The 23,311-nt window shown below is 45.8% G+C and overlaps 1 protein-coding gene across 4 annotated transcripts in view; it reads right to left on the bottom strand.

Moving 5' to 3' along the window:
- hlcs (holocarboxylase synthetase (biotin-(proprionyl-CoA-carboxylase (ATP-hydrolysing)) ligase)) overlaps positions 1-23,311 on the bottom strand; it is a 106,581-nt gene that overhangs the window by 70,031 nt on the left and 13,239 nt on the right. For all 4 annotated transcript variants that reach the window (XM_050035561.1, XM_050035570.1, XM_050035553.1 and 1 more), the window contains one exon: positions 22,859-23,038. In XM_050035561.1, coding sequence (XP_049891518.1) covers positions 22,859-23,038 — 180 coding nt within the window. The remainder of the gene's footprint in view (positions 1-22,858; positions 23,039-23,311) is intronic.

Below are 23,311 nucleotides of genomic sequence, written 5' to 3' on the forward strand. Positions count from 1 at the left end.
GTGGGGCTATGGTATGGGCAGGCGTATGTTATGGACAACAAACACAGGTGCATTTTATTGATGGCATTTTGAATGCACAGAGATACCGTGACGAGATCCTGAGGCCCATTGTTGTGCCATTCATCCACGACCATCACCTCATGTTGCAGCATGATAATGCACGGCCTCATGTTGCAAGGATCTGTACACAGTTCCTGGAAGCTGAAAACATCCCAGTTCTTGCATGGCCAGCATACTCAACGGACATGTCACCCATTGAGCATGCTTGGGATGCTCTGGATCGGCGTATACGACAGCGTGTTCCAGTTGCTGCCAATATCCAGCAACTTCGCACAGCCATTGAAGAGGAGTGGACCAACATTCCACAAGCCACAATCAACAACCTGATCAACTCTATGCGAAGGAGATGTGTTGCACTGCGTGAGGCAAATGGTGGTCACACCAGATACTGACTGGTTTTCTGACTGCCCCAGACCCCCTCAACAAAGCAAAACTGCACATTTCAGAGTGGCCTTTTATTGTGGCCAGCCTAAGGCACACCTGTGCAATATTCATTCTGTCTAATCAGCATCTTGATATGCCACAGCTGTGAGGTGGGATGGATTATCTCGGCAAAGGAGAAGTGCTCACTAACACAGATTTAGACAGATTTGTTAACAATAGTTGAGGGAAATGGTCTTTTGTGTGTATAGAAAATGTTTTAGATCTTTGAGTTCAGCTCATGAAAAATGGGAGCAAAAACAAAAGTGTTGGGTTTATATTTTTGTTCAGTGTATATACATATTTAGTTTATGGTGCTGTTAGACCACCCTGCCAGGTGCATGCCTCCGCTTAATAATATGTGCGAAAGCCTAGAGCAAACTATTATTTTTTTGTGTGCTTATTTTAATACTTACTCCATGGCATTAATCATGACTACGAAAGAGGAGAGAAAGGTTCTGGTTTTGTTGGGTTTTGAAATGTGAAGCCTGCAGTGCACAATAGAAGCGTCCATTGAGGCTTTTAGTGCATTTTTGTCTTTACTGAAACTGCAGCGTCTTTAATATTTTTCCTCACACGTATGAATTAGACGCTAATGATGTGTTTGGGCTCATCACCCCCCTGTCACAGTTCTGCTCCTCTGCTCACCTTATGCAGTACTTTTCCACTTACCCCACCTTCTTCGCATCTTCGCATGCAAGACTGTCCAGCACTACTTCCCGGACTCATTTCCTGTTGCCAACCTTGCCTGCCTTTGACCAGCCAACCTTGCCTGAATCCCGGTAATTGCCTCAGCCTTCTGTCCCTGACCACGAGGTCTGCTTTTGCCCTCCTGGTTTCTGTCTGCCTGTTCCTGTGGCTGCTTGGAGATTTCCTGCCTTGTCACAATAGTGCGAGTTTCTTCCATACAACCTGTGACTCCCTGTTAAGCAGAGACTCTTGCTGTGTTGCCACACTGGTGTGTGTGCTGTGTGGATTTTTCCCTGCTGGATTATTCCTCTGCACTTCCCTGTGTCTGCTGCAAGCTTCATTTAAGTCATTACCAACTATACCTGTGTGTCTGCTGTGCAGCAATTGGGTCTTAAACACACCCGTTACAATACAATATGGCCACAACATGGGCCAAGCAAACATAGCGTCACCACAGTCACGCCTAGAGATGGTGGAGATTGTTCTTCAGCAACACGAGGCTCTGCTTGTCTCCACCACTGCAGAGGTACATCAGGCTGCCGCTAGCCAGCAGCAGGAGCTAGCTGCTTTAACCGCTCAGGTCCAGCAGCTCACAGCTGCCCTCTCACAGATGGCAGCTCCAGCCCCTTCTGCAGCGCCCTCTTCTGCTACACCCCTGCTGGCGATTCCTGGGCCAATCTCTGAGCCAGTGTGGAGGCCCCGGAGTGCTATGCAGGGGATCCTGAGAACTGTAATCATTTCCTCACAAACTGTTCAATCCTGTTTTCCCTGCAGCCGTAGAGGCCTGGGTGGCTTTTACCATTAACCACCTCACCGGAAGGGCTCACCTGTGGGGAACCTCCGAATGGGAGTGACGGACTCCAGCCTGCGCCTCCTTCCAAGCCTTTGCCGCCGAAGTCTGAAAGGTATTTGGGGCTGCCTCCCGGGGTACCGATTCCACTGGAGGTCTGCTGAATCTACGCCAGGGGGGCTGGACCATGGCAGACTACTCCATAGACTTTCGCACTCGGGCCAACCAGAGCAATTGGTACCACACAGCCGTTCCTGGTCTGGACCGACCACAAGAACCTGGAGTACATTCAGTCGGCCAGGAGACTGAACTCCAGGCAGGCTCGCTGGTCCTTATTCCTCACACGGTTCAACTTTACTCTCTCCTACTGCCCGGGGACCCGCAAGGTGAAGCCCGACGCCCTGTCTCGCCAGTTCCTGAAGGGGAAGGAGGAGTCAGCCGCAGGTTCAGATACCATCCTTCCTTCCGCACACCTGGTCGCTGCCCTCACCTGGGGAGTAGAGGAGAGAGTTAAGGCAGCCTTGGAGAACAAACCTGGGCCCAGCGCCTGCCCTCCTGACCGGCTCTTCATCCCAGCTTCTCTGCGCTCTGAGGTTCTTCAGTGGGCCAACAGCACACACCTCACCTGCCACCCGGGGATCCAGTGGACCAAGGAGGTTCTACAGCTGAGGTTCTGGTGGGCCTCTATGGACCAGGACACCCAGGAGTTTGTCAATGCTTGCCCGGTCTGCAACCAGCACAAACCCTCCCACCAGGCTCCTGCCAGACTCCTGCAACCTCTCCAGGTGCCCCATCGTCCTTGGCCCCACATCTCTTTGGACTTCGTCACAGGCCTACTACCATCGCAGGGCCATACTGCCATCCTGACTGTTGTGGATCAGTTCAGCAAGATGGCTCACTTTATTCCCCTGCCCAAGCTCCCCTCTGCGAAGGAGACGGCTGAACTGGTCCTCCAACACGGCTTTCGCCTCCACAGCCTTCCCATTGACGTGGTGTCTGATCAAGGACCCCAGTTCTCATTGGTGTTCTGGAGGGAATTCTGCACCCTCATCGGAGGTCTTCCGGGTTCCACCCCCAGTCCAACGGCCAGACCGAGAGGAAGAACCAGGAGATGGAGGTGGCACTTCACTGCATGGTCTCCAGCCACCCTTCGTCCTGGTCGCAGCAGCTGTTATGGGTACAGTACGCCCACAACACCCTGACCAGCTCCTCCATGGGCCTGTCGCCGTTCCAATGTGCCTATGGGTACCAGCCTCATCTGTTCCCCGCCCTGGAGAAGGAAGTCTCCAGCCCCTCCGTCCACGCCTTCATTCGCCAGTGTCGCCGCACCTGGGCCCAGGACAGAACCACCCTCCTGCGTTCAGTGAGCCGCTACACGTCGACCGCCAATCGTCGACGCACCAGGGCTCCTACCTACCAGGTCGGTCAAAGGGTTTGGCTGTCGACCCGGGAGCTCCCACTGCAGGTCAAGAAGCTGGCACCCAGGTTTATTGGCCCCTTTGAGATCCAGAAGATCATAAACCCAGCATCGGTTTGGCTCAAGCTCCCTTGTTCCATGAGGGTCCATCCCACGTTCCACATCTCCAAGGTCAAGCCGGTTCGGGAGAGTCCACTGGTCCCCGCTGCTCCTTCCCCCCCGCCTCCACACCTCATCGATGGGGACCCAGTCTACACAGGGCCTCCAGTATCTGGTCGTCTGGGAGGGGTACAGTCCGGAAGAGAGGTCATTGGTCCTGCCAGTTTCATCCTCGACCCCCACCTCATTGCTGACTTCCATCGGCAGCTCCCGGATCAGCCCACCAAGGCGGCTGTCTCGTCCAGGGACCCTCGCCATAGTGCCCCCACTGGTTCCGTGCCCCCTTCTCTGGATGTGGAGGACTCCCTCTCTTCATCGGGGGATTCTTCATCCTTGCCTGCCTTTGACCAGCCAACCTTGCCTGAATCCCGGTAATTGCCTCAGCCTTCCGTCCCTGACCATGAGGTCTGCTTTTGCCCTCCTGGTTTCTGTCTGCCTGTTTCTGTTGCTGCTTGGAGATTTCCTGCCTTGTCGCAACAGTGTGAGTTTCTTCCATACAACCTGTGACTCCCTGTTAAGCAGAGACTCTGACTGTGTTGCTACACTGGTCTCGGTGTGTGTGCTGTGTGGATTTTTCCCTGCTGGATTATTCCTCTGCACTTCCCTGTGTCTGCTGCAAGCTTCATTAAAGTCATTACCAACTATACCTGTGTGTCTGCTGTGCTGCAATTGGGTCTTAAACACACCCGTTACACCCCCAGCAACCATAGCCCTTCTTTAGCAAGATTGTATTGTATTGTTATCTACAGTTGTTTTTATAACCCTCTAAACAAAACAAGACAGAGAAGATAAGGTCACTATTAATGTTTTATTATAACAGCATAACACAATCACGGATAGCAGAAGCCAGACGGGGCGTCTCTGGGTCAGCCTTGCAGGGACTCTAAAGTCTCTCATTGATCCGACTCCTGATCTTGTGCCACTGCTCTCCCGTCAGGTCCGGGGAACCTCTGTGTCACATATGAGTGGACCTTTTCTTTCAGGTTCACGGGTAGAGCCATCTTCCAGTTGCTGCCTGTGCAATTTGTCCTCTTCACCCAGCTCTCATATGTCTCAAACGGTGTGAGAGCCATGAACAGACTGGCAGCATACACCTCGGGCCAATACTCTCGCCGCACAAAGCAGTCCCTGTAGAAGATCTCTTCTCGTTCTGTGGACAGGGCTCGAATGGAGACATCTGGCACATGATGAAAGACTTCATCCGCAAGCACGCTAAGCCAGGCATAAAGGAGGAGCTTGTCTGAGCCATAGAGGTCTTTTGGGAAACAAGACTAACCCAAGATACCTGCAATCAACTTATTACAGGACTTAACAAAGTAATAAGACTGGTTGTTGAGAACAGAGGAGGACAGAGTGGAAGTGAAAATTTGGCTTAATAAAAGCATGTCATTTTCATCTGTTTCATACTGTGTTTGAATAAAGAAATACAAAAGTATTCTTGTGTTTGTTTTTAAATGATCAGTTACATGAAATAATTGGAAGAAAAAACTACGTAACAAAGATCATAACAGTAAGTGCACTTATTGTGCGCCTTACCGCTATGTCTGAACAGCTTCATGGAAGCGACATTTTACAAATCTTCATATTTTAAACTAACGAATTTTGTTAGTTTTAAATATGAAGAATTGTAAAATGTCACTTTGATGAGGCTGTCAGAGAGAGAGATCACAGGCTGAAATTAGCATTTCATCCTCACATGCAGCCGCAACGACGGTCAAGCTGCACATAGCCTGCAGAGTTCAACTGAACAGGAGTGAAGTACTTTCACTGCACGCGACATAATGTGGTCCTGTTTATCTTGGAAGGTGAGAGAGCTCAAACACATAATTAGCATTACCATGAACCTTTTCATTCCTTCTGTCTGGGTGAGTGTGCCATCTAAATAGGTTTCCCAGTCACTCAGAAATTAACACTGAGTGGGCTGTACGAACTTTTAATGCAAACATTCAACAACACAACGTCACTGTCGATGTCTGAACTACCTCATAAAAGTGACATTTTACAATTCTTCACATTATAAACCAAAAAAATATTTTGTCTTTTAATTAATGTTAATGATATTTTAAAATCTAAGTCTCTTAATGAGCAACTTTTTCAAAATGATTTAAGTAATTATTTTCAGGCACTAAGTTATTGCCAGAATGTTTCTCATTATTCTGAGAGACTAACCCAATATTTTCAGATAGGGGAGACCTGGGCCAACTGTAACAAAATTTTGGGTTTTCCTTAATAACTATTGTGTTTATAACACTGATGCTGCAGCAGATAGAGGTGATCATTTTATTAACTTAAAATACTGCTGGGTGGCTTATTGTAACCTGTAATAATATAACCTAGCAACAAATTTATATTATTGTACAAAAGTACTGTAACTAATAGGCCAAACTAAATCTTTAAAAATAAAAGCAGTGCAATAAAAGTGTAATAATCGCATCTGAGAGAGTGGAGTAGATTAATAATGTAGCATAGAATGGAAATACTACTAAGTAAAGTGCAAGCACCTCTAAATCTTTGTTAGTTTTTGTGTTTCTGTGAGGGAAGCGCCATCTTATGGTGACACCTTGTAATTGAATAAATTGGCGTGTTACAGTGGAATCTAGGCACACCCCCAGAAAGGTGGGGGGGAAAAGTATTTGGCTGGAAGCTGTATCATAGTCAACGGTACTCTGACTGCTGTTTGGTACCGGGATGAGATTCTCAGAGCGATTGTCAGACCTTATGCTGGTGCAGTGGATCCTGGGTTCCTCCTGGTGCAGGACAATGCCTGGCCTCGTGTGGCCAGAATGTGTATGCAGTTCTTGGATGACAAAGGCATTAATGCCATTGACTCTCTTTCCCCTGACCTAAATCCAATTGAGCACCTATGAGACATAATGTATCGGCGCATCCGATACTGCCAAGTACCACCACAGACTGTCCAGGAGCTCACTGATGCCCTGATCCAGGTTTGGGAGGAGATATTAGGACACCATCCGCTGACTTATCTGGAGCATGCCCAGACACTGTCGGGAGTGTGTAGAACTGCCCCCGATATGCACTACTGAGTCACATTATGAGTTGCCGTGATAAAATTCACACAAGTTGGATCAGCTTGTGATTTTAGTTATTTACTTTGATTTTCAGTATGATTTTGAATCCAGCCCTTAATGTGTTTCACCGGCCATCAAACTGTACTTGGTAACCAGAAATGCCCACACACTGCAAGAAAATACAGGCTGTGGCAAGTGATGAGATGGCAGAAAAGTCTGACAACACTGGCAACGATGGCAGGGTTAGCACTATTAGCATGGGCGCTACCAGCACGTCACCCGTGTTCACCCAGACAGAGCTGGAGAAGACGCTAATCACCACCATTCATAGGGAGATATCTGCTCTGAAAAACAAACTCACCACTGAGCTCTGGGCATCTGTGGCTGAGTTGAAATCTGCAGTTGCTACTCACACAACCCAGATTGTCGACATTGAAACTTCACTAAGTCATACTTCTACTATCATTATACACATATGATTATTGTCACTCCTCCGAGAACCATCACCTTATCGTAGTGGAGGAGTTTGAGTGCCCTAATGACCCTAGGAGCTATGCTGTCGGGGGCATTTTGCCCCTGGTAGGGTTTCCCATGGCAGATTGGTTCTGGGCGAAGGGTCAGACGAAGAACGGTTCAAAAGACCCTTCATGATGGACAAAAGCAAGGACACGTGTACCCGGCCCAGAGGGTTACTGGGCCCCCACCCTGGAGCCAGGCCTGGGGTCGGGGCCCGTGGGCAAGCACCTGGTGGCCGGGCCTTCGCCCATGGTGTCCAGCCAGGCCCAGCCCGAACCGGCTACATGGGCTCGTCCCCCTGCAGGCCCACCACCTGCAGAAGGATCCAGAAGGGATCGGTGCTATGTGGATCGGGCAGCAGACCAAGGCGGGGGCCTTGGCAGTCCGATCCTCAGCTACAGAAGTTGGCTACTGGGACATGGAATGTCACCTCTCGCGTAGCTATAACGTGGGGAAGGAGCCGGAGCTTGTGGAAGAGGTTGAGCGCTACCGGCTAGATATAGTTGGCCTCACCTCGACACATAGTTCCGGCTCTGGAACCCATGTCCTTGAGAGGGGTTGGACTCTTTCCTTTGCTGGAGTTGCTCCGGGTGAGAGGCGGAGGGCCGGGGTGGACTTTCTGATAGCCCCCGGACTCTCTGCCTGTACGTTGGGGTTCACCCCGGTAGACGAAAGGGTTGCTTCCCTGCACCTTCGGGTCGGGGAACGGGTCCTGACTGTTGTCTGCGCTTATGTGCCAAACAACAGTTCAGAGTACCCACCCTTTTTGGAGTCCCTGGGACGGGTGATGGACAGTGCCCCGACCGGGGACTCCATTGTTCTGCTGGGGGACTTCAACGCTCACGTGGGCAATGACAGCGGGACCTGGAGGGGCGTGATTGGGAGGAACGGCCTGCCCGATCTGAACCCGAGTGGTGTTCAGTTATTGGACTTCTGTGCGGTCGCAGTTTGGCCATAACTAACACCATGTTCAAACATAAGGATGTCCATCGGGGCACATGGCACCTGGACAGCCTAGGTCACAGGTCAATGATTGACTTTGTAGTCGTATCATTTGACCTGCGGCCATATGTTCTGGACACTCGGGTGAAGAGAGGAGCAGAGCTGTCAAGTGATCACCACCTGGTGGTGAGTTGGATCAGATGGCAGGGGAGGACGCCGCGCAGACCTGGCAGGCCCAAACGAACAGTGAGGGTCTCCTGGGAACGCCTGGCGGAAGAACCTGTCCAGATGATCTTCAACTCCCACCTCCAGGAGAGCTTCGACCGCGTCCCGAGGGCAGAGGGGGACATTGAGTCCGAATGGGCCTTGTTCCGCTCTGCCATTGTCGAGGTGGTGGTTGTGAGCTGTGGCCGCAAGGCCGCTGGGGCCAGTCACGGCGGTAATCCCAGAAACCGCTGGTAGACACCAGAATTGAGGGGAGCCGTCAGGCTGAAGAAGGAGGCCTACAGGGCATGGTTGGTCTGTGGGTCTCCGGAAGCAGCTGACGGGTACCAGCGGGCCAAGCAGAGCGCAGCAGCGGCAGTCGCAGAGGCAAAAACTCGGGCGTGGGAGGAGTTCGGTGAGGCCATGGAGGAAGACTATCAATCGGCTCCAAAGAGGTTCTGGCAAACCGTCTGGAACCTCAGGGGGGGAAGGCGGCAACTTGCTCACACTGTTTACAGTGGGGGCGGGGAGCTGCTGGCGTCAACTGGGGACATTGTCGGGCGGTGGAAGGAATACTTTGAGGAGCTCCTCAATCCCACCAGCACGTATTCCAGTGAGGAAACAGAGACGGGGGTCTCGGAGGCGGGTCGTCCAATTTCTGGGGCAGAAGTCGCTGAGGTAGTGAAGCAACTCTGAGACGGCGGAGCCCCGGGGGTGGATGAGATTCGCCCTGGATATCTCAAGGCTCTGGCTGTTGTAGGGCTGGCTGACACGCCTCTGCAACATTGCGTGGACATCGGGGGCAGTGCCTCTGGAGTGGCAGACTGGGGTGGTGGTCCCCATTTTCAGGAAAGGGGACCAGAGGGTGTGTTGCAACTACAGGGGGATCACACTCCTCAGCCTACCCGGTAAGGTCTACTCCAGGGTGCTGGAGAAGAGGGTCTGGTCGATAGTTGAACCTTAGATTGAGGAGGAGCAATGTGGTTTTCGTCCCGGAACCGTGTACCAGCTCTTTACACTCGCCAGGGTGCTGGAGGGGGCATGGGAGTTCGCCCAACCAGTCCACGTGTTTCGTGTCCCCAGGGGCATCCTGTGGGGGGTGCTCTGGGAGTATGGGGTTGGTGGCCCCTTGCTAAGGGCCATCCAGTCCCTGTACCGAAGGAGCATGAGTCTGGTTCGCGTGGCCGGCAGTAAGTCGGACCTGTTCCTGGTGAGGGTTGGACTCCGCCAGGGTTGCCCTTTGTCACCGGTTCTGTTCATAACTTTCATGGACAGAATTTCTAGGCGCAGCCGAGTGGTGGAGGGTGTCTGATTCGGTGACAGGAGGATCTCGTCCCTGCTTCTTGTGGATGACGTGGTCCTCCTAGCTCCATCGAACAGTGACCTCCAGCTCTTGCTGGGACGGTTCGCAGCCAAGTGTGAAGCGGCTGGGATGAGAATCAGCACCTCCAAGTCTGAGGCCGTGGTCCTCAGCCGGAAAAGGGTGGATTGCCCACTCCTGGTCGGGGGGGAGGTCCTTCCTCAGGTGGAGGAGTTTAAGTATCTCGGGATCTTGTTCACGAGTGAGGGTAGGATGGAGCGGGAGATTGACAGGCGGATTGGGCCAGCGTCAGCAGTGATGCAGGCGCTTAACCGGACCGTTGTGGTGAAAAGGGAGCCTTCCGGAAGCCTCCCTTGGGAGGTGTTTCGGGCATGTCCAACCGGGAGGAGATCTCGGGACCGCCCCAGGACACGCTGGAGGGACTACATCACCCGGCTGGCCTGGGAACGCCTCAGGGTTCCCGCAGAAGAGCTGACGGAAGTGGCTGGGGAGAGGACTGTCTGGGCTTCTTTGCTGAGGGTGCTGCCCCCGCGACCCGGAACCGGATAAGCGGAGAACGATGAGTACGTATTACGTATTAGTACGAGTATTGTCACATACATATACTATCATATATTAATATATACCTACAACATATTATACCACAATAGCCGTAATGATTATTATAATATTATTACTTAAATCAATGTTGTTGTAAGCTACTGTCACTACTGTCTGTCCTGCATCTCTCTCTGTCTCTGTCTCTCTTCATGTCTCATTTTGTCATATGGAGTACTGTTAATTTGTTATGTTGATCTGTTCTGTGTGACATCTATTGCACGTCTGTCCGTCCCGGAAGAGGGATCCCTCCTCAGCTGTGAGGGTCCAAAGGACAGAGGGATGTCGTATGCTGTAAAGCCCTCTGACGCAAATTGTTATTTGTGATATTGGGCTTTATAAATAACATGGATTGAAACTGACTGACTTACCCACGCTGACAGGAGACTTACAGTGCTCGAGCAGAGATGCTCCCAGCTGGAGACAACAAACTTCTCACTAGGACTCAAGCTAGATGATCTTGAAAACTGTACAAGGAGGAAGAATTTGAGGATCATAAGTATCCTGGAGGTTTCAGAAGAAGGGCGCCCCATAGAATTCATGCCGTCCTTCCTCACCAATGTTTTCGGCGAGGGAAACCTATCCCGCTCTCCTGTGATCGAGAGAGCTCACCGCTCTAGCTCCGAAGCCACAGCCCAACCAGCGATCCCAGCCTATGATCCTACGTTACGCTTGCTCCCAAAGCCAGCTATATTACAAGCCCCAAACCACATATACCCAGATCCACATATAGCCAGATCTGTCTGCTGACTTTGGAGATGTCAACTCTCAACTTCTCAAAGCAGGAGTGAAGTTCCAGCACCACCTGTTTCCAAACAAGCTTGTCATCTTCTTCCCGAGAGCGCAGCATGAGCTCAAGACTGCGGCAGCGGCGACCTGCTTCATCCGTGAGTAAATACAACCTATGTTGGTGCCGGACAGTGATTTTCAACCTACAATGTGACAGTCGTTGATTGATCCTCCCAGACTGAGTGGAGTACCCAACGAGGTCTGAGCATTTAATACAGATCGTCTGAGGACATTCAGTTTTGTTGTCCTGCCTCCACTTCTAGCTTGGGTTTTCCTAACCAGACAGTAAGACATTTACTTCTTGATGTATAATTTTGATATCTGCCTAATTTCAATACTGTTCAAGTTTAGGTTCCAATACAGTTGTTATTTAATACATTTTGTGCCTTTGCAGCCTACTCGACCAAGGTTCAGATATTATAATCATACAGTGGGGCTAATGCTGGCCCTTAACTCGAATGATTTTTCCTTTTTTTAAGCTTATTTAGTTTTTTAACATCTCTCATATTTTATGTCTGGTTTTTATATGGTAGCTATAACTTTGCTGTTCTTCAGGTCTACTTTTAAATTTGTACGAGTGTAAGTACTTCGTTTTAGTTCTGCCGCATGGGGGTTTATTCTCTATGGTTTATAGTCAGAGAACAATGTTGCTGAGGTACAGAGTGTGTTTTTGCCAGGAAAAGACAAAGAAGCTTATTTTTGATTTTTCTTTTTCAGTCTCTCCTTTTCATTGGGTTTCATCTGTCAACTTTTGCACATACACAGCACTTTCTTTATTCATTTATCATATTTATGACCCATTGGTGCCTTTTAATTATTATTTATTAATATTTATTTCTCTTAGGGGCCGACGTCAAAATTCTGGCAAAAGTTGTCGCTCATAGATTAGAGGGAGTCCTGCTCAAAATTACATATGGTGACCAAACAGGCTTGATTAAACGAATATTGTCATATTCATATTCGAGTGATGGATTTTACCTATTCCCCCTCTGAGTTAGGTGATCCTGAGATCCTGTTGCTGTTGGATCCTGAAAAAGCATTCAATGGTTCTATCTTTTCCACACTCTTTGTTGATTCAGTTTCAGTGACAATTTTATTGGTTGGATACAGTTATTATACACCTCCCCTTTAGCATCTGTCCGAACAAATGAAGCTTCCTCTCCTTACTTTTCCCTACAATGAGGCACTTGACAGGGCTGCCCACTTTCGACACGCTCTCTCTCTAAGATGTCATGAACTATTTCTGTTGTTGATCCTGCTGCATATATTGTCGCATCATCCACATACATAGCAATTTGAGCTTTATCTAACACCAAAGGAAGATTATTTATGAAAATAGAAAACAATAAAGGCCCCAAACAACTCCCTTGAGGTACTCCACAATCAATTTCACTAACCTTTGAAAAACTACCATTAAAGAAAACTGTCTACCCTCTATTTGTTAAGTAGCTCTCCATCCACTTTAGTGCAGTAGAAGTGAAACCATAATGTTTAAGTTTATTCAATATCAAAAAATGATCTATAATGTCAAATGCTGCACTAAAATCAAGTAAAACAGCACCCACTAATTTTCCATCATCCATATTACATTGCCAATCATCAGTCATTTGTGTTAAAGCCCAACTTGCAGGTTGGAGACCATGGTGAATAAATGTGTAGGAAAATGATGTAGAAACTTGATTAAAACAAAAAACAAAAACATATACAGTACACACTTCGATTGAGTGTAACATTAATAAACATGGATCCCAGTACTAGTTTTGAGACTGAAGGGGTTGAAAATGTACATTCATATGCATATGACAGCTCACAGGCTTATAATTATGAGCCTGCTAGGCGAAATAACGGCTACAGGAGAGAAATAGAGCTGTGGTGTGAGGAGAACCAGTGGAGAACTGGGCAGGTGTCTTGGTGAGCGACCAGCGTTAGCTAACGACAGCTAACGATGTCAACGCTGTGCTCACACAACATTAAGTTTGCCATCACGTATTAGGTTATAACAAAGCTACCAATAGTTCCACCAGTATTAGATAACTAATGCTACTTAACCAGAACAGAAACTAATGCGCAAATATCAGCTTGTATCAGACATATCTTGCTATGCCTGTTATAACTCCGCATTACGGTGTATTGACGTCCGCAGGGGAGAGAGGGAGAGAGAGAGAGATACGAAGATTTCCTGATAATTTTTTGTATGATAGGTGCTTGTGTGGGAACTGCCAGCCCATGTCCTCAGCTGTGGAGAGTATGTGCTGCAGGGAGGTGGATGCCTTCTGGGCTCTGGTGGAGAATCTGACCCCCAGACCAGACATAACATGCCTCACACTGCCCATCAACCCTCACGCCGCCCACTCCCGTCTCAAACACGGAGGGAGACCCGAGCGGCCCCGCACACACCCTCATGCGAGGCCGCGAGCCTCAAACACGGAGGCCTCCAGCCCGCCCGCCCCCGAACATACCCCCGAGCCTCGGGTCTCCCTCTCCGCGGAGAGCCCCTGGGGTATGTGCGAGGGCGGGCGTGCTCCGCCAGGAACATAATCCTCCTGTCCAAAATGAGCGCTGCACACGACCGTGTTTTTGGTCACAGATAAAGGTGAAATCACGCCTCTTCACCTGCACAAAACGCACCCAGGCACGAAAACTAACTCCACTCCTTTTTCTGTCCGGAAAACAGTGGACTCGATGTCCTGACAGGCTCGAGGTTTGTGCAACCTGCACAAACACAATAATTCGGCATAATCACAAATGGTGAAATGCACTGTTAACAACCGAAAAAATACTAACTCACAAGTTTACTACCGCTCAGACTCACTACCACCTACTACTGCGCATTGGACAGAGGCAGGGTCAAGGACGCAGAGTCCCTCTCGTGATGTAGTATCAGGCGATGTTGAAAAAAAAAGTTTTTAGAAGAGGGGCTAAAAAGAGCCGCTTTTTCCTCTGAATTTGTGCCCTTATGTCATGTAAACCATAATAAATTCTGAATTAACTTCTCACAGGGTTCCTACACATTTGGAATTTCAAAATTCCATACTTTTCCATACCCTAATTTCCAGACTTCTCTGCATTTTTTTGTTGTTGTTTTTTTCAGATAATATGTGAGATCTGAGTAAATATATCAGTGTTTCATATTTCAAATCATATTTAATTATTCTTAATAGGCGATTGTAGCCAAGTACCATAATGGCATGCAAATAAAAACTCAGGTAAGTTCAATGTCTGGGCTGAGGCAAAAAGGTTGGGACTCTCGGTGCAAGCGATGCAGTAACAAGACGTCGGTGTTTTTGCCTTTCATGTGGCTCAGAATTGCCTTCTCCCCCATGTTGGCAATGTCAAACGATTTCACACAAAGCTTGCATCTAGCTCTGTGTGTGAATTGGGAATCCTTGGCCAACCAGTATTTCTCTACGGTATTGTCAAGCCATCCATCCAAAAACTTGCATCTACCCATTGTGAACCATGTGAAACTCTTCTTGTCGAAGGTGCAGTGTTGGAGTGAAACTTGATACGTGGGGGGCTGGAGGAGGGTCATGGGGCAGCGGACTGGACACACCACTTGTCAATCAGGTAAAAGGGGCGGTATGTTTTCTGACGTTTGCTCTCACACAAACTGTGCTTGGCCCAGCATAAAACACGATCCGGATTCATTAAATTATTTTTGGAAATACCTAATTTTCTATTTTAGAAAACAATATTTTAGAACGTGGTAATAGTCTGGAAACATAAATATTTTTCCATACTTTATTTTTCATTTTCCATACTTTTTAAATACCTGGAAATTGATCAAATTTATTTCCATACTTTTCCATACCTTCCATACTTGCGTAAGAACACTGTTCTCATATGGTAATTTTCAGACAAGGTTATGAATATATTTTTTTAAAAATTTAACCTGCAAGTTGCACTTTAAGGCCATGCATGTACTGTGACCAGACCTACATGCATGTTGATAATCTGTGTTTAAATTGTTTATATCAAAATACATTTGTATTTGTTCAAAAATAACTCTCTCCATGATTTTTCCTAATGCTAGTAACAAACTTATAGGGCGAGTGTTTGTGCCAGAAAATGGTGCAGCTGGATTTTTTTTAAGGATAATTTTCGCTGTCTTCCACGCCTGAGGACAGATACATTTTTCAATACTCAAATTAATAATATGACAGACGGGAACAGAAATTAAATTGGCAGCCATACTGAGAAATTTTACATCCAAATTATCAACCCCTGGTGGCCTGTCCTTACATTTATTGAGCAAACACTCCACATATTTAGCAGTAACCTTTGTAATTTTAAATTCACAGTTCTTATTATTCATGACTGAGTCATGACTAGTGTCGTATAGGAATCTATACTTGTCTGCTGCATATTACTCCTTAGATTGTTAATCTTGGAAGAGAAATAATCATTAAAATAATTAGCAATATGAGCTGGTTTGGTCAAGATTTTTCCCTACCCACTTCCAGGTGGGAAGGGCAAGATTTAGGCTGTCTTCCCATCATATCATTCACTACATTCCACATCTTCTTTTTGTCATTTATCACATTTTTAATTTTCTTTTCATAGAACAATTGTTTTTTCTTTTTGTTTAAAGCTGGCACATAATTTCTTAACTTCTTATAAATTTGCCAATCAGACTCAAAACCCGTTATAATAGCTGCCTGTTTTGCTTCATCTCTTTGTTTCATAAGTTCTCTTAACTCAGCATCCAACCAGGGTGATTTCAAATTCCTAACTGTCTGTTTTCTAATTGGAGCATGGTTTTCAATTACCTGTAAAAAAAACACAGCTAGTGCATCATCTGGATTATCCTTCTCAAGAGCATGTTGCTAACTTATAGTTTTGATATCTTGTATAAATGCATTTTCACTAAACGTTCTCATTGAACGCTTGTAAACTATTTTCGGTCCTGATTTTCGAACCTTTGTCTCTCTTACAATTACAACTAAATTATGGTCACTACACCCCACTGGTATTGATAATACATTAGAACAGAATGTGTGGTTGTAATCAGTATGCCAGAGTTTTTTGTGAGCCCTGAAGGCATCTGTTCCCATGTGACATGTTTCCAGCCAATCGCACTTTGCTTAGCATGAGATACGGGTGACGTTTGTCTCTGAACAATGAGCACGATTGGCTGAATGGTTAACTGTACCTGCCCCACGAGGCGCTAGGACCCATCAGGAAGTCGAGCGAGAATGAGATTCAAAACAGAATAAGAAGAAGAGGAAAAACAGAAGCAAGGAAAATGGGAAAAAAAGTAAACACTAGCGTGACTATATTTAAGCAATATGCCACGAGAGGAAGTGATGTTGTAATGTATATCGTCACGGCTGTGATTTGGTCATAGGCATGAGGCTGCAGGCCGAGTGCCGAAGACAATTACAGCCGTGACGATATACAGTACAACATCACGACCTCGAGTGTGATATTGCTTTTATACAACAGGTCAACAACAGCTGAAACAGCAATGCTGAGTAAGGAAATGTTAACAAAAGGTGATGAAATAAATTATTTAAGTATGTTATGTAGCTCCAAGAAAACAAACATTTCCCCCAGTCCGTTGCCAGGCAACGCAGCACACACGCCAGGAACTCACAAGCTACTTTGTATTTACCTGGATGTTGGCACAGCCGGATTCAGCTTCCACTCTCCCGCATCCTCATCAGTACCTCATCAGATGATCATTGATAATTCCTGACCATGTTCGCTTCAATTTTGCTCACCCCAGTTTGTCGAGGTTGGCTGATGTTACACAAACACACCTGGACGTCTGTACAGAAGAGTCCTGGCTTTCCTTTTCCTCGTCCTCTCCTGACGACCACTCATAATTTAATTCAAATATAATTTTGGGGAAAATATCCATCTTCTTGGTGTAACGCTATAGTGTCAGTTTGCGTCAATGTAGCGAATGTGACAGTTGGTTAATTAATGGTTGTATTTATATTTATAACACCTGTGAGCCGAGTGATTTTACTGTTACATGTCCCAGTGATGTTATACTCTATATCAGCACTCACGGAATGCCTCTCATCCAATCAAATTACTCGGTCGAAACTAACTGTTGTATAATTGCCTATAGCGCATCAGTAGGATTGTTATTTTGGTTATGACGGATGTACGATAATTTTCCTCAAAATACGATAATTTTGAGTCTCTGATACGATAATCCTACATTTCCCACCTGGCAACGCTGTACATCAATAGCTTTCCAGGATTAATCCATTATTTCCTGCAGCGGGAGAGACAGGCTAAGTTACCTGTGAAAATGGGTGTTTTCAAAACACCCCCTTTGTTTACACGACGTTGAACTCGCCAACCCTAACGCTCAGCGTCGCACTGACGCAGACCTGTCAGTTTCTGTATACTGACACCGTTTCCCTCAGTGGAAATGAAGCTTGTATACTTGTATTTCACAGATAAGAAACAATAAATTGTGAAGACAGTAAAGCCTCCACTAAAATACAATTTTAAGTCTTGTGTGTGATCTATCTTTTAGGGATTTATACTTCAGGATTTATCCTGGCTTCATATGAACAGAGGAAATCTCTGCTCGTCGCTAGGCTAATTTATACAATGTAAAATGCCATAGGCTTGTGCTTATAACGTTAGCATGTTGTATTTGTTTGGAAAACGTGTTTAGTATAAGACAGTTGTTTTGTCCGTGATTCTTGTGTGTTGTAATGGAGCCAAATTGTGTGCTGTTACCTTTGTTAAATGTTGCTGTTGTCCCTGGTTTTATATGAAAGGTTGACAAGATCGCTAGCCGCTAGGCTAATTTATACAATGTAAAATGCCACAGACTTGTGCTAATAATGTTAGCATGTTGTATTGGTGGGGGAAGTGTTTGTCTGTGAATGCTGCGAGTTATAGTGAAGCCAATTTTTGTACTTGTGTCTAAATTTCTCTGTTAAGCCATGTTTAATGTGTGTTTTGAATCAACTAAACTTTACAGCACTAAACAGAGTCCTCCACCGCTGACTAGTGTTTTGGAGGTGTAACTGCAGAGTGACACAGACACACCACCGCAGAAGTAAAAATAACGTGCAGATTTTTTTTCCCCCACGACTAATCGATTAGTCGAAGACTATGTACGACTTCAGTCGACGAAGATTTTCTTTGGTTGACAACAGCCCTACATCCTTGAGGCCAATATCAGAAGTAGAGGTTCTGTTTCTCACCTGTTTGGTTTGATTCATTCCATCACATCCTCTCCAACGTCGCCCTCCAAACAATACTGGGAAGATGACCTTGACCATACATTTTCTGATGCAGAATGGAATGACATTATTTCTAAAATTTTTACGTATTCCATTTGCACACGCCATAGCTTTAGTCAGTTAAAGCTTATTCACAGAGTATACTGGACTAAGGCGAGGCTTGCGAAAATAAAACCTGACATACGCCCTCTCTGCCACAGATGTCATCAAGCCAACAACACTCTTATTCATATGTTCTTGTCCTGTCCTTCTCTGACACAGTTCTAGCAACCTATCTTCTAAACCTTTTCTTCTGTCGCAAACTGAAATATTGACCCTTGCCCTGTTGTTGCACTTTTTGGTATGGTACCCAGAGGCTCGTCTATACCCCTAAAATTAAGTAATGCTCCTGCTTTTTCAACACTACTGTGTTCAGGATTCTGTTCAGGGTTCACCACTTTCACTGTATTTCTTTCCCTTGTTACGAAAAATTCAATAAAGAGATCTGTCAGAAAAAAAAAACAAAAAAAACACAGGGCTTACATGTGAATGCTCACCCAACTTTTGCTGTCTACTGATAACTTTAACTAAAGAGGATACTTTTTTAAGCTCAAACAAGCTTTGACACACAAAAAGTGTCTGCATGAGTCTTCTGAATGAATACTATAATAGTTAAAAAAAAAAAAAAAAAAAAAGCTTTGGCTAATCCATTCCAGTCCTGATTCTATTCAACTAAAGAACCCACTTCATTTCCAGACAGAGGGAAATAGTGATTTAACACCTCATGGCAGAGAACAGGAACACCCACTGAGCAGTGATGGAAGTCAGCCGCACTGATCACCACCACACTGAATGCATTACTGTTTTCATCACCTGCAAAGAGTACTGCTACTTAGCTGACTACGACAGAGTCTCTCAGCTCAAAGCTGTAGCAGGGGCATAATATAACATTGTGAACGTTAACCTGGCCCCACAAGGCTTTTAAGGTCCAATGTATAGGATTTAGGGGGATATATAGGCAGACATGGAATATAACACAAAAAGTATTTTTTCTTTATTGTATAATTACCTGACAATAAGAATCATTGTGTTTTCATTGCCTTAGAATGAGCCATATATATCTGCATAGGGTGCAGGTCCCATAGGCGTAGGATTGGGTAGGGACGGTAGGGACACATCCTTACCAATATTCAGCCCCTTCTGTATTGTCCCTACCAATATAAACACTGGCTGTCGGCGTCCGCTCAATATGGTACGCAAAGGGTTAACAATCGTTGGTGTCTACCATATGTCCCCCGGCACGGCAGCGGAGCCAATACGATGTGTGTTTCCACCAGCTGCGGCTGTGCTGCGTTCCAGCTCCATCTCAGCTCCGGCACTCCGGAGCCCTCCGGAACAGATACGCAGGACTTCTATTTTTGCCGGACGCCGGAGCACAACACGGCAATTCAGGACAGAGCAGATCGTGCGGGGCAGGAAGTCGTGCACAGAAATAAAATAAAACATCCGGTTAATTTTCAAAATAAAATACACAGTGTTCACAGCAGATCATATTTCCCTGCACTACACATTGAAAACTACATAATGGGCAGAGGCAGGCCTGAAGTCAACAGGTCAGTGGTTTTTCAGATGGCATTTCACTCCGTTGACACTATGGACGAGGAGATATTAATCATGGCAGTGCACCGAGATGTCTTCCGGCGGAGCTGCACCGCTCCGCACAGCAAAGGCAGCCGGTGGGTATTGACGGACAGCGGAGAACGCAGCGGATAACCAGCGCTGCCATTCCGCAACGGACATGCATCCAGTGGAAATAGCGCTCCACACCGGAGTGCCGAGTGTGAACGTGCGCCATTGATCTGTGACGGTCTATGGTCCTGATATGTCGCGTGCACAGCGTCAAATTCGCATTCTCGAACAAACACGTGCAGATTTCGCGGCTGAAAAATGAAACGCCAGCAGGCCCAGCACCAACAACAGTCATATATATATATATATATATATACATACACACACACATATATACATACATACACACAATGTAGTCATTTTAAACATCGCACGTGGAACAAGCCGCGATACATGGAGTGTACTGGATCACCCAAAGGTAAAGCACTTCCAACCTGCTCAGAGCAAGCAGCAATGCCTGAAAACAAGCACTAATTGAAAACCTGTAGTCTCATACTCAAGACCACTCAAAACCAAAACATCAAGAGACAACAAAAACATGACAACTTCAGGACTGAATAGAAGCTACTAGAATCAAACCAAGCATAGCACTCAAGGAGCTGAGAGGCCTTTCTACAGACAAGGTGAGGTACACAGCCACCAGCTCTTCTAATCAACCTACACAACAATCTGGAAACAATTCTGGAGCCCCAAATTTCCATCAGCCTGCTTCTTGTTTGGACTGGGGGGGATGTGGCTGTGGCAGCAGGGTCAACGGTCACACAGCAATTCAAATATACAACAATGAAGACAAAAATGACAACTACAATACTACTGCTAGTACTACCAATTTTAATGTCATACTCTTTCGCTTTTGAAGTGAGGCCTTGGCTCTGTGCCCAAACAGGACACTCTACTCTATCAATACCAATATCAGTGGAAGGATGACCAAAGCAGAATGACTCAGGTTTTGATTCCTGCTTTCAACCTGGACCTCCACCTCCCCCTAGTGGTGATTTGTTAGTACATGCAAGCGCACAGGGCATGTAGTAGTCCAGTTGAACATGATGTGTGTCTTGATGATGCACTGTTACGACTCATTCTCAAGAATATGTTTTGTTTATTGCCTTCACTGTGCACTGTTTACACATTTATCTGGTGTGCTCACCTTAAATCTCAGTTTAACACCTGTGCATACCAGCAAGATTTTTAATCATCATAATCAGTTTGAAAAGACAAATGTGGTCCAGCATGAAACTTACACAAATGTGATGTTAAAATTTGAAGCCTCCAGTGTACATACACTGAGAATGGTCTTTATAGTGAAATACATCTTATGCCCAGGTGTTTAACTCTACAAATTAAAACAGTTACATATTGGTAAATTCTAGATTCTTTAGTGAGGGAGGATTAGGTGTAATCAGGGTTCCTACACATTTGGAATTTCAAAATTCCATACTTTTCCATACCCTAATTTCCAGACTTCTCTGTGTTTGTTTTTTTTCCAGAGAATATGCGACATCTGAGTAAATATATCAGTGTATCATATTTCACATCATATTTAATTATTCTTAATAGGCGATTGTAGCCAAGTACCATAATGGCATGCAAATAAAAACTCAGGTAAGTTCAATGTCTGGGCTGAGGCAAAAAGGTTGGGACTATGGGTGCAAGCGATGCACTAATGAGACGTCGGTGTTTTTTCCTTTCATGTGGCTCAGAATCGCCTTCTCTTGGTGATGTCAAATGATTTCACACAAAGCTTGCATCTAGCTCTGTGTGTGAATTGGGAATCCTTGGCCAACCAGTATTTCTCTACGGTATTGTCAAGCCATCCATCCAGAAATTTGCATCTACCCATTGTGAACCACGTGAAACTTGTCTTCTTGTCAAAGGTGCAGTGTTGGAGTGAAACTTGATACCTGGGGGGGCTGGAGGAGGGTCATGGGGACTGGACATACCACTTGTCAATCAGGTAAAAGGGGCGGTATGTTTTCGGAGTGATCAAATTTTTTTTGGAAATACCTAATTTTCTATTTTAGAAAACAGTATTTTAGAACAGTGGTAATAGTCTGGAAACATAAATATTTTTCCATACTTTATCATTTTCCATACTTTTTAATACCTGGAAATTGATAAAATTTATTTCCATACTTTTCCATACTTTCGTAGGAACCCTGTGTAATTTTAAGAACTTTTAACAAGGTAACTGACCTCTCAACACAGACTGGACATAGTGAGCCCCAGGCTTTCTCTGCTACTCCTAAGTACCTCCATGCCTTACTCCTTCAATGGTAACTGCCAGTGCCGCTACAGAGGACAGTCTACTATTTTTGGCTATTTTAACTATGAAAATATTAATTCAGATTACATATAGATTATACCTACACACTTGAAATTACTTTTCCAATACCTCCAAAAATATTCTTTGAGCCTTTTATCAATTAGACTGCCTCTTGGACTGAACTTCAATGTTTTCCAAAAATCAAACCGTAAGGCACCCAAACTGGGCAGCACTCACTGCGGTCAGTCACAGTGATGGCTGATCAAAGACTGATTTACTGCCCTGACATTTGTATTGGCCCTTTGTACACAGACGTGCTGTGAGCCTGCTACATATATGCTCATATATTTGCATACATTTAGTGAACCAAATTGTTTCCACATGTGTGGTATGCAGGATAGCTGTGCTGCCGCTCCTACAATAAACTTGTAAGAAAACAAACTGGCATTCACTCGCTCACTGTGTGTGTGTGTGTGTGTGTTCGGATGAATGGTTAGATGAAGGATAATGAAGATGATGGATGTATTTTTACATTCTTGGAAACAATGACCATCAACACATCGGAAAAGTCTTATCAGGGCACTCCCACTTAGGTTTATGTACCGGATGTTGCAGGGAATAATGGTCCATGTTATGTGGACATACTCTGTTGGTTTGGACATGATGTTGATGAAAAGGTGTAACAAAAAGAATTCATTAAGTCACACACAAATCTATTACACGACTGATGCCTGTGACCTGACAAAGTTCTGACAAAGGAACAGTGTATGTCTTACCTGAGAGGTGGCCAACAGGTGGACTGGGCTTGGGGCTGAAGTCTGGTTTGGCTCACATCTGAGGCCCAGAGAGGTGAGGATCTCTGTCAGGACTTCATATCGCAGTGTGTTGCTGACCTTCAGTTCATCAAAAGACCCTGATGTCAAATTCTGGGAGTCAGGAGCAATTTCCAGGTGGACCTGCATACAGGGAACATACAGTAAGTCTAACTAAACAGACAGTTTATATTAGGCTTGAGCTATTATAAATTGTATTCATACATACATACATATATACATATCTATAAATACATACATACACATATATATACATACATACATACACATATTCAGATTCAGAATTCAGAATACTTTATTAATCCCCGGGGGGAAATTGTTTTTAAAGTAAGCAGGAACGACTGGAACAGGCTGCATACACCGTGGCGCATGCGCACTTCTATATAATATATATAT

This window comes from Epinephelus moara, chromosome 3 (genome assembly GCF_006386435.1).
Source record: "Epinephelus moara isolate mb chromosome 3, YSFRI_EMoa_1.0, whole genome shotgun sequence".
Taxonomy (NCBI): Eukaryota; Metazoa; Chordata; class Actinopteri; order Perciformes; family Serranidae; genus Epinephelus; species Epinephelus moara.